Source organism: Macaca thibetana, chromosome 19 (genome assembly GCF_024542745.1).
Source record: "Macaca thibetana thibetana isolate TM-01 chromosome 19, ASM2454274v1, whole genome shotgun sequence".
NCBI lineage: Eukaryota > Metazoa > Chordata > Mammalia > Primates > Cercopithecidae > Macaca > Macaca thibetana.
Genome location: NC_065596.1, coordinates 26,030,982 through 26,047,362, shown reverse-complemented (window position 1 = coordinate 26,047,362; position 16,381 = coordinate 26,030,982). Strand labels below are relative to the sequence as shown.

At 52.1% G+C, this 16,381-nt stretch overlaps 1 protein-coding gene across 4 annotated transcripts in view; it reads right to left on the bottom strand.

The window, feature by feature from the left end:
* The window catches only part of MARK4 (microtubule affinity regulating kinase 4), a 53,828-nt gene that overhangs the window by 26,891 nt on the left and 10,556 nt on the right, over positions 1-16,381 (bottom strand). For all 4 annotated transcript variants that reach the window (XR_007721751.1, XM_050772098.1, XM_050772096.1 and 1 more), the window contains exons 3-8: positions 14,177-14,230; positions 13,976-14,024; positions 12,655-12,720; positions 12,494-12,564; positions 11,016-11,072; positions 6,374-6,610 (exon numbers count right to left, since the gene is read on the bottom strand). Coding sequence is in view for 3 of the 4 variants with exons in the window: in XM_050772098.1 (XP_050628055.1) it covers positions 6,374-6,610; positions 11,016-11,072; positions 12,494-12,564; positions 12,655-12,720; positions 13,976-14,024; positions 14,177-14,230 (534 nt within the window). In the remaining variant the exon portion in view is untranslated. The remainder of the gene's footprint in view (positions 1-6,373; positions 6,611-11,015; positions 11,073-12,493; positions 12,565-12,654; positions 12,721-13,975; positions 14,025-14,176; positions 14,231-16,381) is intronic.

Genomic DNA, 16,381 nt, shown 5'->3' with positions numbered 1-16,381 from the left:
CTCTCCTGACCTCAGTTCCCTATCCATAAAATGGGAACACCATACGGACCCTGCAATTAAAAAAAAAAAATTCTTGGCCAGGCGTGGAGGCCAAGACGGGAGGATCGCTTGAGCCCAGGAGTTCAAGAACTGCCTGGGCAACACAGGGAGACCTCATCTCTACAAAAAATAAAAAATGACCTGAGCATGGTGGTGCACACCTGTAATCCAAACATTTTGGGAGGCCGAGGGAGGGGATCACTTGAACCCAGGAGTTCAAGACCAGCCTGAACAACCAGTCTGTCTCTACAAAAAAACAAAAAACAAACAAACAAACAAAAAACTTAAGCTACATAACTTTTCATTCAGAGGAAAACTTGCAGAGAAAGTTTATTCTCTGGCCAGGCACGGTGGCTCACACCTGTAATCCCAGCACTTTGGGAGGCAGAGATGGGTAGATGGCCTGAGGTCAGGAGTTTGAGACCAGCCTGGCTAACATGGTGAAACCCTATCTCCACCAAAAATACAAAAATTAGCTGGGTGTGGTGGTGGCTGCCTGTATTCCCAGCTAGTTGGGAGGCTGAGGCACGATAATTGCTTAAACTCCCAGGAGGTGGAGGTTGCAGTGAGTTGAGATCACGCCACTGCACTCCAGCATGGGTGACAGGGCAAGATTCCGTCTCAAAAAAAAAAAAAAAAAAAAAAAAAGGAAGTTTATTCTCTAAGTCAGGTAAGAGGGAGGTAGGTAAGTGAGTCAGCCACTGGGGCCTCATTCTCCCTGTCTGTGAAAGGGATTACAGGACCCACTTCACATGCTTGCTGCCAGGGTACAAGTGAGTTAAAAATATCTGTAAAAATGTGGCCAGGGGCCGTGGCTCACGCCTGTAATTCCAACACTTCGGGAGGCTAAGGCAGGTGGATCACCTGAGGTCAGGAGATTGAGACCAGCCTGGCCAACATGGCGAAACCCCATCTCTACTTAAAAAAAAAAAAAAAAGAGCCAGGTGTGGTAGCGGAAGCCTGTAATCCCAGCTACGTGGGAGGCTGAGGCAGGAGAATCACTTGAACCCAGGAGGCAGAGGTTGCAGTGAGCCGAGATCGCGCCACTGCACTCCAGCCTGGGAGACAGAGCAAGACTCCGTCTCAAAAAAAAAAAAAAAAAAAAAATCTGTAAAATGCTTACCACATGCCTGTCCCAGAGCCAGCGGTATGTAAATACGAGATTCACTCAAGGGCAAGGAGAAGATCCTACTGCCCCTCCTGCCTTCCCATCTCTCCCCTCCCCAAGCCATGCCTGTTGTCCAAAGACATACTCCTCAAGGCCATTCATGGATTTATCTGATGGCTTTCTCTTTAAGGGCCATTTATGAGAGGCCCTACCAAAGCTGTGAAAAATCAGATAAATCCATGGCTTGGCAGACCAGGGGGAGCTCTTTCCATCTGAATAAAAAACGGCAACAGCCAGGCGTGGTGGCTCATGCCTATAATCCCAGCACTTTGGGAGGCCGAGGGGGGAAGATCGCTTGAGCCTGCAAGTTCGAGACCAGCCTGGGCAACACAGTGAGACTCCGTCTCTACAAAAATTACAAAAATTAGCCAGGTGTGGTGGTATATGCCTGTGGTCCTAGCTACTCGGGAGGCTGAAGCAGGAGGATTGCTTGAGCCTGGGAGGTTGAGGTTGCACCGAGCAGTGACTGCACCACTGCACTCCAGCCTGGGTGACTGAGACCTTGTCTCAAAAAACAAAAACAAACAAAAAAACGGAGGGAGACAGAAAACCGGTAGGAATGAAGTGAGTGTGGGGGGTGAACAGGACTCTTTTGGGACAGGGTCTCTGCTGGGGCATTCTCCTAAAATGGCTGAAAGATGCCCATGCCTGGGGAGCCTCTGCAGATCATAAAGGGCTATTAATATTTAATGTGAATCACTTTCAGGACACTTACCCCTTAGCAGGCAGTGTTCTAAGTGCTTTATGCATATTACATCAATTTTCACAACACCGCGAAGCCCAGTTATAATGCCCACTTTCCAGACGAGGAGGTTGAGGCCCGGAGGGGTTTGGTCACTTGTCCCAGAATTGCACAGCCAAAAAGTGGCAGGGCCTTGGTTCTGGAGCCTGTGCTGTGTGACACCATGCCACACTGCCTGTCATGTGATAGGGAGCAGCAGCCATCAGGCCACCACTGCCATCTCCAGCGCAGCTCCCAAGCATGATGCTGTGGCCAGATGCCAAGCTCCAGCGAAGGGCTTAACATATGCAGATGGGCTGTAAGTAGATGCTTTTTTTTTTTTTTTTTTTTTTAAAAAGAGACAGGCTCTTGCTTTGTCACCCAAGCTGGATGCAGTGGTGTAATCATAGTTTGCTGTAGCCTGGAACTCCTGGGCTCAAGCAATTCTCCCACCTCAGCATCCCAAGCAGCTGGGACTACAGGCATGCACCACAATGCCCGGCTAATTAAAAAAAATTCTTTTTGTAGAGATGGGGTCTTGAAATGTTGCCCAGGCTGGTGTCAAACTCTTTTTATTTTTTTGAGATGGAGTCTTGCTCTGTCGTCCAGGCTGGAGTGCAGAGGTGCAATCTCGGCTCACTGGAGCCTCTGCCTCCTAGATTCAAGTGATTCTCCTGCCTCAGTCTCCCGAGTAGCTGGGACTACAGGCGTGCGCCACCACACCTGGCTACTTTTTGTATTTTTAGTAGAGACGGGGTTTCACCACGTTGGCCAGGCTGGTCTCGAACTATTGACCTCCAGTGATCTGCCCGCCTCGGCCACCCAAGGTGCTGGGATTACAGGCATGAGCCACCACACCTGTCCCGAATACTCTTAATGTCTTCATCTTATAGGTGGGGAAATTGAGGTTCAGAAAAGGACATGTCCAAGATCACTGAGAAAGGAAATGACAGAGCTAGAACCTGCCTCTTCTCAGCTGTGTGCCTCCTTTGCCCAGCAAGGCCAGGAGTGCCTGGTGGGAACACCAGGAAGGCAGAAAGTGACAAGGGCGCCGGGCGCGGTGGCTCAAGCCTGTAATCCCAGCACTTTGGGAGGCTGAGACGGGCGGATCACGAGGTCAGGAGATCGAGACCGTCCTGGCTAACACGGTGAAACCCCGTCTCTACTAAAAAAATACAAAAAAACTAGCTGGGCGAGGTGGCGGGCGCCTGTAGTCCCAGCTACTTGGGAGGCTGAGGCAGGAGAATGGCGGGAACCTGGGAGGCGGAGCTTGCAGTGAGTTGAGATCCGGCCACTGCACTCCAGCCTGGGCAACAGAGCGAGACTCCGCCTCAAAAAAAAAAAAAAAAAAAAAAAAAAGAAAGTGACAAGGGCCTGGGGCAGGTGAGACACTGGCCTGGCCCTTCAAAAAGGTCTCTTAGCTTCATGCTTGAGGCTCAGAAAAATTATTCTGTGACAGCCCCTCCCTACCCCAGGCTTCAGCTATGGCCAGAGTGTCAGAGGCTTTTTTGTTTGTTTGTTTGTTTTGTTTTTTTGAGACAGAGTCTTGCTCTGTCGTCCAGGCTGGAGTGCAGTGGTGTGATCTCAGCTCACTACAACCTCTGCCTCCCTGGTTCAAGTGATTCTCCTGCCTCAGCCTCCCAAGTAGCTAGGATTACAGGTGTGCGCCACCACGCCCGGCTAATTTTTGTGTTTTTAGTAGAGACAGGATTTTACCACGTTGGCCAGGCTGGTCTTGAACTCCTGACCTCAGGTGATCCGCCCGCCTCAGCCTCTCAAAGTGGTGAGATTACAGGTGTGAGCCACTGCGCCCAGCCAGGAGGCTGTCTTGAATGAGCACTTTGCATCCCAGATCTCAGCCAGTCCTTAAAAATCACTGCCACAAGGTTGGTATCATCTTTTTTTTTTTTTTTTTTTTTTTTGAGATAGAGTCTTGCTCTGTCGCCTAGGCTGGAGTGCGGTGGCACCATCTCGGCTCACTGCAAGCTCCGCCTCCTGGGTTCACGCCATTCTCTGGCCTCAGCCTCCTGAGTAGCTGGGATTACAGGCGCACGCCACCACGCTCAGCTTATTTTTTGTATTTTTAGTACAGATGGGGTTTCACCGTGTTAGCCAGGATGGTCTTGATCTCCTGACCTCATGATCCGCCCGCCTCGGCCTCCCAAAGTGCTGGGATTACAGGCGTGTGCCACCGCGCCCAGCCTACGGGGTTGGTATCTTTATGATCCTCACTGAACAGCAGGTGAAGCTGAGGCTTAGAGGGGTTGGCTACTTGGCCAAGGCCACTGTGAAGAAGGGACTCCCTCCTCTTCATCACTGAGGGCTCTGCTTTGATGGTCTGTCCCCTGCAAGTATTTCCCTGACTTTCCAATTTCAGATCACAGTACGTGCTCCTCATGGACCACGCAGAGCAGGGCAGAGCGTCCCAGCTGCAGAATTCCTGCCCCAATGCACCCCGGATTCCAATCGAGAGGAAACACCAGGCAACCCAAATTGAGGGACGTTCTGCAAAATTAACTGGCCTGAACTAATCGATAATGTCAATGTCACGAAAGACAAAAGAGAGGCTGAGAACTGTTCCGGATGAAAGGAGACACAAGAGATGGCGCAGCTGCAACTCGGGGACCCGAGTGGATCCCTGACTGGGAAAAAAAAATAGCTGCCAAAGATATTCGTGGGATGATGGATGAAATCTGAGTATGGGCCATGGGGTAGAGGCCAGGATTATACCACTGTTGTATTTCCTGTATGTCACCATCAACAGGAAAACGCCCCTGGTCTCAGGAGATAACCCGCTGTCGCCTTTAGGGATAAAAGGACACAGTGTCTGCAACTGTCAAATGTCTCATCAATACCAATGACGGCAGCAAAGATCATGTGCAAATACAGACAGATACAGCAAATGTGGACACAGGCCAGCGATTGTGAAGCTCCTGAAACATACCATGTGTTATTCGCTCTATTGTTGCAACTTTTCCATAGATTGGCAATGGTTCAAAACAAAAAGTTCAAAGGAAAAAAAAAAAATAAAGCAAGCAACAACTCAGCCCACACCTCCCACCCCCTTACAACATTCCCCCCACCCCGCATAGCACTGGCCAGCATCTGATATCGTATCTAGTTCGCGTATTTGTTTTGTTAGCTGCCTGGCTCCAGTAGGAATGTTAGTCTGAGAAGACAGGAATTGTTTTGTTTGCACAATTCGATGGTTTTTAGTATACGCACGGAGTTGTACAATCATTAATACATTCAATTTTATTTATTTTTTTGAGACAGAGTGTCGCTCTGTCACCCAGGCTGGAGTGCAATGGCGTGATCTCGACTCACTGCAACCTCCGCCTCCCGGGTTCAAGCAATTCTCCTGCCTCAGCCTCCCAAGTAGCTGGGATTACAGGCCCCCGCCACCATGCCCAGTTAATTTTTGTATTTTTAGAAGAGATGGGGTTTCACCATGTTGGCCAGGCTGGTCTCAAACTCCTGACCTCAAGTGATCCACCCGCCTCAGCCTCCCAAAGTGCTGGGACTATAGGTGTGAGCCACCAGGCCGGCCGCTACATTCAATTTTAGAACATTTTTCAGCCCCTCAAAAGAAACCCTGTACCCTTTAGCAATCAGCCTCCAAATCGCTTCTCCCCACCAGCCTCAGGCAACCAGTAATCCACTTTCTGTCTCTATGGATTTGCCTATTGTGGACATTTCACATTAATGGAATCATACACTCTGTGACCTTACATGACTGGCTTCTGTCACTTAGCACAATGTTTTCAAGGTTCACCCACAGCGTAGCATATACGAGGGCAGGGTTTTTTTGTTTGTTTTTAAATTTCTTTTTGGAGACAGGGTCTCCCTGTGTCACCCAGGTTGGAGGGCAGTGGCATGATCTCAACTCACTGCAGTCTTCATCTCCCAGGCTCAAGTGATCCTCCCACATCAGCCTCCCAAGTAGCTGGGACTACAGGCGTGCGCCATTATGCCCGGTTAATTTTCGTATTTTTTGTAGAGACAGCGTCTCCCTATGTTGCCCAGGCTGGTCTCGAACTCCCAGGCTCAAGTGATCCTCCTGCCTCTGCCTCCCAAAGTGCTGGGATTACAGGCATGAGCCACCGCACCCAGCCAAGCGGGAGTTTTTGTTCTCGCCTTACATGCAAAGCCCAAGACAGAGCCTGACACAGAGAAGTGGGCCATAAATACTAGCTCAGTGAACGGATGAGTCAGGATTTGAACTCAAGCCTGTTGGCTGCAAAGATCATGCCCTTAACCCCAGCATGGCACAGTCCATTCGGCCGGCCTCACTGCAGAGGGGACTTGAATCCTGCCTGTCCCGTCTTCCCATGGGAACTCAGGCCAGTCCCACCACTGAGGCCCTCTGCAGGGGAGGTGTGTGGGGGATGGGGGCCTGACTATTGGGAGGGGCTGACACCGCCACACCCAGCCCTGCCTGGTACCTTGAGGTTGTGCCCGTCGAAGGGCAGGGAGCCGCTGACGAGGGTGTACAGGATGACTCCCAGGCTCCAGATGTCCACCTCCGGCCCGTCGTACTTCTTGCCCTGAAACAGCTCCGGGGCAGCGTATGGGGGGCTCCCACAGAACGTGTCCAGCTTTGAGCCCAGCGTGAACTCATTGCTGAAGCCAAAGTCAGCGATCTTGATGTTGGCCTCGGCGTCCAGCAAGAGGTTCTCAGCCTGCGGGGAGAGGAGGAGAGGGACTCGAGGCCAAAGCCCTTCGTGGACGTGGGAGGCGGACAGGAGCACAGGCTCTAGGGTTGGCCCACAGGGATCAATTCTTGGGCCTGTCCCTTACTCTCTGCCTGACCTTAGGTAGTGACTTTACCTCACTGAGCCTCAGTTTCCTCATCCATAGAATGGGGATAATCTTAGTCCCTACTTCATAGAGTAGTTTGAGAATTATGAATTAATCCGCATAGAAAACCTAGCACAGGCTGGGCATGGTGGCTCACCCCTGTAATCCCAGCACTTTGGGAGGCTGAGGTGGGTGGATCACCTGAGGTCGGGAGTTCAAGACCAGCCTGACCAACATGGAGAAATCTCGTCTCTACTAAAAATACAAAATTAGCTGGGCATGGTGGCGCATGCCTGTAATCCCAACTACTCAGGAGGCTGAGGCAGGAGAATCGCTTGAACCCGGGAGGCGGAGGTTGCGGTGAGCCGAGATCACGCCATTGCAAAAAAAAGAAAGAAAAGCTAAAACAGTATTTCATACCCAGTGAACACTATGGAATATCACTATTACCCCGTGTGGTCTGCAGAGCTGGGGGTCTTCAGGTAATCTCCTGCCCCTCTTGGAGCCTCAGGTTACCCAGCAGAAACAAAATGAGGCCTGATTGCTCAAGACCCAGGAAAATGAAAGCAATAATTTAATCCTGGTTGCATACCTACCATGCACTGGGCTCTGTTGACTATCAATTATAACAGTGTCCATCTGCATAATGTGAAGGTGAAACTACAGACTCTTGGAGAATTCCCGCTGCAAATCCCAGCTCCACCACTTACTCGCTGTGGGACTTTAGATAGATTACCAGACCTCTCTGTGCCTCAGTTTCCTTGTATGTAAACCGAGGGTGATCCCGACACCTGCCTCAAGCACTGTTGTGGGTTTAAGTGTAAAGTGCTCACAGCAGCCCCAAGAACGCAGTCAGTGATCAGTAAACATTTCCTGGCCGGACGCTGTGGCTCATGCCTGTAATCTCAGCACTTTGGGAGGCCAAGGCAGGCGGATCTCCTGAGGTCAGGAGTTCGAGACTAGCTTGGGCAACATGGTGAAACCCCGTCTCTACTAAAAATACAAAAATTAGCCAGGTGTAGTGGCGGGCGCCTGTAATCCCAGCAACTCGCGAGGCTGAAGCAGGAGAATCGTGTGAGCTGAGACTGCATCACTGTACTCCAGCCTGGGCAACACAGCGAGACTCCATCTCAAAAATAAATAAATAAACGTTCTGTATTGTTATAAAGTTTTGTCTATTTTTTTGTGGCATGCAGTCTTACAATTGCCATTTCACAGGAGAGGAAACAGAGGCTCAGGGAGGCCACACCTCATGCCCATTGCAAGAAAGCAGCAGAACTAGAATCTAAACAAAGCCACCCATTTCCACAGTGCGTGGAGGAAGAAGCCTCCAGCCTTCTGACTACAAACAGACGCACAGTTCCACCTTTCAAAATGTTACCCGCGTCTGGTCCATCCCAACTGCGGTCCTTCCCTCGCCCAGGTCACCAGCATCCCTGGCTTCCTCCCAGGTCTCCCTATGTCTCCTGGTTTATTTCTGGACCACACTTCCCCAGCTCCTGCCCCGGTAAAGGCCCAAACCCTACAAAGACACACCAGAGAGCTCCTCCCCAAACCTGAATCTAATAGCATCTGCCTTGCTCAGGGCATATATATATATATATATACTTTTTTGTTTCTTTTTGAGATGGCGTCTCATTCTGTCACCCAGGCTGGAGTGCAGTGGCACAATCTTGGCTCACTGTAACCTCTGCCTCCTGGGTTCACGTGATTCTCCTGCCTCAGCCTCCCAAGTAGCTGGGACTACAGGTGCATACCACCACCCCCGGCTATTTTTTTTTTTATTTTGCTTGAGGTGAGGTGATCCGCCCTCATTTTTTTTCCTGCCATTTGAGGCTCCACAATCCAGCCCCAAGGTCACATTTGGGTTGGTCCCCTTGGTTGGTACCCCCGGTGTACTAAAAGGACCCCAAACTTCGTGTTAGCTGCTTTGGGGACCCTCCACCAGGGGGCGTACGACCTCCTGGTTAATCATGGAAGCCTCTAAGGTGCTGCCTCCAGGGCTGTGTGGAGGGACACCCTGGCCTAGCAGAAGGAAGTCAAGAGAAGGTTAGCACTTCAACCTCTACAGCAATTTTTGTTTTCATTTTTTATTATTTTTCTTTTTTTCAGATGCACTTTCTGCTTTTGAATTTTTTGTTGTTGTTTTTAGAGATAGGGTTTTGCTCTGTCACCCAGGTTGGAGTGTAGTGGTGCAGTCATGGCTCCCTGCAGCCTCAACCTCCTGGGCTCAAGGGATCCTCCTGCCTTAGCCTCCTGAGTAGTTGAGACTACAGGCATACGACCTAATTTTTTTCTGTTTTGTTTTTTTTTTTTTTGAGATGGAGTCTTGCTATGTTGTCCAGGCTGGAGTGCACTGGCATGATCTCAGTTCACTGCAACCTCCACCTCCTAGGTTCAAGCAATTCTCATGCCTCAGCCTCTCAAGCAGCTGGAATTACAGGCACACGCCACAACGCCCAGCTAATTTTTGTATTTTTAGTAGAGATGGAGTTTTACCATGTTGCCCAGGTTGGTCTTGCACTCCTGGCCTCAAGTGATCTACCTGCCTAGGCCTCCCAAAGTGCTGAGACAGGTGTGAGCCACTGCGCCCAGCTAAGCTAATTTTTTACAATTATTTTTTGTAGAGATGGGGTTTTGCTGTGTTGCCCAGGCTGTTCTCGAATTTCTGGGCTCAAGCAATCCTCCCACCTCAGCCTCTCAAAGTGCTGGGATTGCAGGTATGAGACTGCACCTGGTCCTGCATAGGAATTCGACTGTGGAATTTTGCGTCTTTAGAATCTGACAATAGCTTCTAAAATGGGGTTTGTGGCTGGGTGCAGTGGCTCACGCCTGTAATCCCAGCACTCTGGGAGGCCAAGGCGGGCGGATCACCTGAGGTCAGCAGTTCGAGACCAGCCTGGCCAACATGGTGAAATCCTGTCTTTACTAAAAATACAAAAATTAGTGGTGGTGCCCATCTGTAGTCTCAGCAACTCAGAAAGCTGAGGCAGGAGGATCACTTGAGCCCAGGAGTTCAAGACCAGCCTGGGCAATGGAGTGAGACCCCCATCTCTACAAAAAAATTAGAAATTAGCCAGGCTTGGTGGCTCACACCTGTGGTCCCAGCTACTCAGGAGGCTGAGATGGGAGGACTGCTTGAGCCCAAGAGGTCGAGGCTACAGTGAACTGTGATGGAACTATCACACGTCAGCATGGGCAAGAAAAAAACATAACAAAACAGCAAAAGCAACCCAGTCCTTCCTCACAGATAGTTCCAGCAGCACTTCCTTAAAGCACTTAGGATGCCGTCTAGCACACAGGTACTCACAAAACCACAGTCAAGACAATGGGATTTGAGCCAACCAAACGTTCAGCCACCTGATCTTGGAGCAGGAGGCCAGAGACATGCAGTGGAAGGTATGGAATGGGGACCCTGGGGCCACAGGTACTTGAGGAGGCTGCCCGGCTCAGCTCCTACAGGCAGCTGGGCTGGAACCCTGCTGAGTCCCTTCCGGCCTGGTACTGGCCAAAGTGGTTTTTCTCTCAAAGTCCCTCTGGGACTGGGCGCAGTGGCTCACATCTGTAATTCCAGCACTTTGGGAGGCTGAGGCAGGTGGATCACGAGGTCAGGAGTTCAAGACCAGCCTGGCCAACAAGGTGAAACCCTGTCTCTACTAAAAATACGAAAATTAGCCGGATGAGGTGACAGGCACCTGTGATCCCAGCTACTCGGGAGGCTGAGGCAGGAGAATCGCCTGAACCCGGGAGGCAGAGGTTGCAGCCAGCTGAGATGGGGCCACTACACTCCAACCTAGGCAACAGTGTGAGACTCTGTGTCAAAAATAAAAATAAAAACAAAGCCCCTTCTCAAGTTCTCAGATACCCTGCAGGCAGAGTGACTCTGGGGCTCTGCAACCTAAATCCTCCAGGAGTCCTGAATGTCCTAAGGTCAGAGAATGCCAAGGTCCCAAAGGCTCTGAGAGCAACAAACCCCTTATCACGTCCCAGCATCCTTATCCAACAGCCCTGTAGCATCCAGGGCCGTTCTGGGACACTTTGTTTCTCCCCGCTTTGTTCACTCCCCCTGTCCCCTCCTCCTCATCCGCTCCCCCATCTGCTGGCCTTGTTTCTGCCACAAAAGCTTGGGAAAGGGTCAAGGGGGTGCTGGGTGCGGAGGGAGGAGCAGGAGGAGAAAAGGGCTGGGGGAATTTGCTGGAGACCACGGGAGCCATGGAGGGGTGGGGGCAGGGAGAAGTCTGAGGGCTGAGCTGGGGTCCCCGAGATCACAGCAGGGCGGGGGCTTACCTTCAGGTCCCTGTGTACAATGTTTTTCTGGTGACAATAGTGCACAGCCGAAACGATCTGGGAGGGAGGGGGAAGGTTGGTTATTTGTGGCTCCTGAAACCCTCAGCCTCCCTCAGTGGACTGTGAAACCACTCACAACCGAGCCCCAGGCCTCCCCAAGGCACAGCCTGAGACCTGAGGCCTCGCACCCCTATTCAGTCCCAGCAAGAGGTGCCCGTGGAATCTGGGCAGACACACGCCTCCCACAGGACACCCCCATGCCCAGGGATGTCGGAACCAAGGCATGGGCACCAGCCTCTCTTGACCTTCACATCTGGAAGTTCCCATGAGGATATCCCGTACCTGTAGATAGACACGCTACCCCAACTCACCAGGGCTTACGGCCCTTGAGTTCAGGACAGCTGTGTCAAGGCAGCTAGACAGTCCCGAAGAGACACCCTCACACCGGCACATCTGCTTACCCCTCACGCCCCGGCACCCACACACCTGCATCTCCTCTTACCCCACACACCTGGCACCTTCACACCAGCACATCTACTTACCCCTCATGCCTGGACACCCTCACACGCGCATCTCCTCTTACCCCACACCTGGCACCTTCACACCAGCACATCTACTTACCCCTCATGCCTGGACACCCTCACATGCGCATCTTCTCTTACCCCACACCTGGGCACCCTCACACCTGCACGTTCTCTTACCCTACACCTGGGCACCCTCACACCTGCATCTCCTCTTACCCCACACACCTTGGCACCCTCTAACCCACATCTCCTCTTACCCCACACACCTGGGCACCCTCTAACCCACATCTCCTCTTACCCCACACACCTGGGCACCCTCTAACCCACATCTCCTCTTACCCCACACACCTGGGCACCCTCACACCTGCATGTCCTCTTACCCCCCACACCTGGCCCCCTCCCACACTCTTATACACCTGGGTGTCTTCACTACCACACACCTGGAAACCCATACATCTGGGCACTCACACACCCGGGCACCCACATACCGGCATGCCCTAGTACCTACAAACTTACACAACCACCCCTCGGCCCTTTCTTGCCCATCTACCTGGGGTGCCCTACACCCTCTTCCCCACACACCTACATACCTGGACACCCACATACCTACTGCCCACACATCTTCTGAATCACACTCTGGCACACTCACACCTGGCACCCTGGCACCTTCGTGCCCCCTCACCCACACACCTACGCACTGGGCACACCCACATGCCCCACACAAGAAACACCTGCCCACCGGGGCGCCTTCATGCCCAAACATCCTCTCACCCACCCAAAGGGGCACCTGCAAACCTACATCCGGATGCCCTCACATCGGGACGACTGCATGCCCAGCACACCCAGCTCTGCACCTTCACCCCTGCCCAGACTTAGGCCCCACCCCCAGGTCGCTGGACACCCTTCCCAGGGACCCAGGCATCCCGTCAGCCCCACCCTCAGCCCTGCCCCAACCTGTCGGAACTTGGCTCGAGCTTCCTTCTCCTTCATGCGGCCATGCGACACGAGGTAGTCAAACACTTCTCCTGCAGGGCAGAGGCCGAGCGGGGTCAGGATCAGGTGCAGGGGCAGGGGGAGGCAGCACAGGGGCAGGGTGGAGAGGGTGGGCAGCTCACCGGCACTTGCATACTCCATCACCAGGTACAGCGTCTTCTCAGTCTCAATCACCTCGAAGAGCTTCACTACAATGGTTGGGAACAGTGTAGGGGGTTAGGGAGAAAGAGCCCCTCCTAACCTGTACTTGGTAACTATGCAAAAGGCCAACCATAATACCCACCCACCCCCAACTCAAAAACACTCAATGGCTCCCTACTGACAGCAAGATCTTCTAAACTCCTCACCCACCTCTACCACCCTTTTTGTTTTGTTTTGTTTTGTTTTTTGTAGACGGAGTTTTGCTCTTGTTGCCCAGGCTGGAGTGCAATGGCGCATCTCTGCTCACTACAACCTCTGCCTCCCGAGTGGCTGGGACTACAGGCACGCACCACCATGCCCGGCTAATTTTGTATTTTTAGTAGAGACGGGGTTTCTCCATGTTGGTCAGGCGGGTCTCAAACTCCCGACCTCAAGTGATCTGCCTGCCTCGGCTTCCCAAAGTGCTGGGATTACAGACGTAAGCCACCGCGCCCAGCCACCCTTTCCACTTTCTCTCTCACAAGAATGTCGGCTCCATGAGGCCAGAGATTTGTCTTGTTTTAGGGTCCGGCACATAGCAGCCACTCAATCAACAGTTACTGAGTAAATGAATGAATGCTGCAGCCACATCCACGCGGAGCTAAACTCCGCTTCTCTCACTAAAGACCCCTCTCTCCCCGCTCTGCCCAGTGGTAATGACAGTGAGGATGCTGATGCTGGTGGAAATAATCGGACCAAGTCCCATAGCTCAGCCCAAACTAAGCATTTTGGACGCATGATCTTTGTCAATCCTCACAATGACCTGGTAATAGGCCCTCTTATCATCCCTACTCCAGAAAAGAAAATAGCTCAAGGAGGTTAAGTGACTTGCCCAAGGTCACACAGCAGTGATGCAACTATAAGAAACCAGGTCTCTAACTTTTTTTTTTTTTTTGAGACAAAGTCTCGCTTTATTGCCCAGGCCGGGGTGCAGTGGTGTGATCTCGGCTCACTGCAACCTCTGCCTCCTGGGCTCAAGCAATTCTGCCTCGGTCTCCCAAGTAGCTGGGATTACAGGCATCCACCACCACACCCTGCTCATTTTTGTATTTTTAGTAGAGAGGGTTTCACCATGTTGGTCAGACTGGTGTCGAACTCCTGACCTCAAGTGATCCACCAGCCTTGGCCTCCCAAAGTGCTGGGATTCCAGGAGCGAGCCACTGCGCCTGGTGGGTCTCCAACTATTCTAACCACTGCCACCACCCCCAATTCCTTTGCAAGTGTCCGGCTGGTGGCCTGCCCCTGCACCCGTTCCCTCCTCACCGATGTTGGGGTGGTTTAGGCCCTTCATGATGCGGACTTCTCGGAACAGCTGGGTGTGGCCAGAAAGGAAGACAGAGGAGAGTGAGGGTGGGTGGCTTGGGGGATCCTTTCCCCAGCCGGGCCCCCGCAGGAGGGGTCAGGTGGGTCACCCGGCTGTCCCGGAAGCCTGGCTCCTGCTCTCCCCCATCTTCCCAGCCTCACCTTCTGCAGGCTGCTGGGATTCAGCTGGGTTTTGTCGATGATCTTGATGGCAACCTAGAGAGGGAGGAAAGGAGGAGGGAAGGTCAAGGTACCACAGGCCCCACTGGGCGTGGTGGCTCAGGCCTGTAATCCCAGCATTTTTTGGAGGACCAAGGCGGGAGTATCACTTGAGGCCAGGAGTTCGAGACCAGTCTGGTCAACGTGATGAAACCCTGTCTCTCCTAAAAATACAAAAATTAGTCGGGTGTGGTAGCGGGCGCCTGTAATCCCAGCTACTCGGGAGGCTGTGGTGGGAGAATCGCTTGAGCCTGGGAGGTGGAGGTTGCAGTGAGCCAAGATGGCGCCACTGCACTCCAGCCTGGCCCAGCTCAGATCACCCTAGGATATCCTTCCCTTGCCCCCTCTCCCGGAAGAGCCCTCACTCTGGGCCATACCCAGTGGATGGGGAACTTGGGGACTCAGGGCCTTTGCACAAGCTGTCCTCACTGTCTCCACTGCCACCCTCACTTCTGCAGAGAAATATCCTTATTCCACAGCAGGGCCTGGCTGACGCTCCAGAGCTGCCTGAGGGGATGTGGGCACGGCCAAGACCTTGAGGGGATCCCTTTGTAAGGGCACCGCAGATCACTCGCCCATCACATCTTTGTTTTGAACAAAAGGACAGTGGAATAAATAACAACTGGCTAACACGTACTAAGTCCTCACTCTACCAGGCCTATGTGCTTTACTAATGAGAACTCTTTTTTTTTTTTTTTTTTTTTTTTTTTGAGACGGAGTCTCGCTCTGTCGCCCAGGCTGGAGTGCAGTGGCGCAATCTCGGCTCACTGCAAGCTCCGCCTCCCGGGTTCACGCCATTCTCCGGCCTCAGCCTCCCGAGTAGCTGGGACTACAGGCGCCCGCCACTGCGCCCGGCTAATTTTTTTCTATTTTTAGTAGAGACGGGGTTTCACCATGGTCTCGATCTCCTGACCTTGTGATCCGCCCGCCTCGGCCTTCCAAAGTGCTGGGATTACAGGCGTGAGCCACCACGCCCGGCCTAATGAGAACTCTTAATCCTCACAACCACCTGTGAGGTAAGTGCTAGGATTATCCCTCCCATTCTCCACACCCACCCCCTCTTTTGTTTGTTTGGAGGCAGAGTCTTGCTCTGTTGCCCAGGCTAGAGTACAGTGGTGTTACAGTGGTGTCATCATAGCTCACTGCAACCTTGATCTCCTGGGCTCAAGCGATCCTCCCACCTCAGCCTCCCAAGTAGCTGGGACCAGAGGCACGTGCCACCAACACTTGGCTAACAGGATTATCCTCATTTTACCAACAGAGAAACTGAGGCACAGAGCTGTTGAGTCACTTGGCCAAAGTTATATGGATAGTAAACTGTAGTAAGTTGTGGGCCAGATTTGAATTTACGCAGCACGATGGAATCTACCTTTTAAACACAACTTTTAAAACAGCTTTGAGATACATCATGGGAAGGAAATCAGAATGTCACTGAACTCTCCTTATACTTCTTTTGCAGTGAAACTTTTTTTTTTTTTTTGAGATAGAGTTTCCCTCTTGTTGCTCAGGCTGGAGCACAATGGTGCCATCTTGGCTCACAGCAACCTCTACCTCCCGGGCTCAAGGGATTTTCCTGCCTCAGCCTCCCGAGTAGCTGGGATTCCAGGCATGCGTCACCACACACAGCTAATTTTGTATTTTTAGTAGAGACAGGGTTTCTCCATGTTGGCCAAGCTGGTCTTGAACTCCCGACCTCAGGTGATCCGCCCACCTCAGCCTCCGAAAGTGCTGGGAATACAGGCATGAACCACCGCACCCGGTCTGCAGTGAAACTTTCATTTTATTTTTTTTTTTTGTGTTTTTTTTTTTTTTTTTTTTTTTTTTTTTTTTTTTTTTTTGAGACGGAGTCTTGCTCTGTCGCCCAAGCTGGAGTGCAGTGGCCGGATCTCACCTCACTGCAAGCTCCGCCTCCCAGGTTTACACCCTTCTCCTGCCTCAGCCTCCCGAGTAGCTGGGACTACAGGCGCCGCCACCTCGCCCGGCTAGTTTTTTGTATTTTTTAGTAGAGACGGGGTTTCACCGTGTTAGCCAGGATGGTCTTGATCTCCTGACCTCGTGATCCGCCCGTCTCGGCCTCCCAAAGTGCTGGGATTACAGGCTTGAGCCACCGCGCCCGGCCTCATTTTATTTTTAAAACAGAGATGGGGC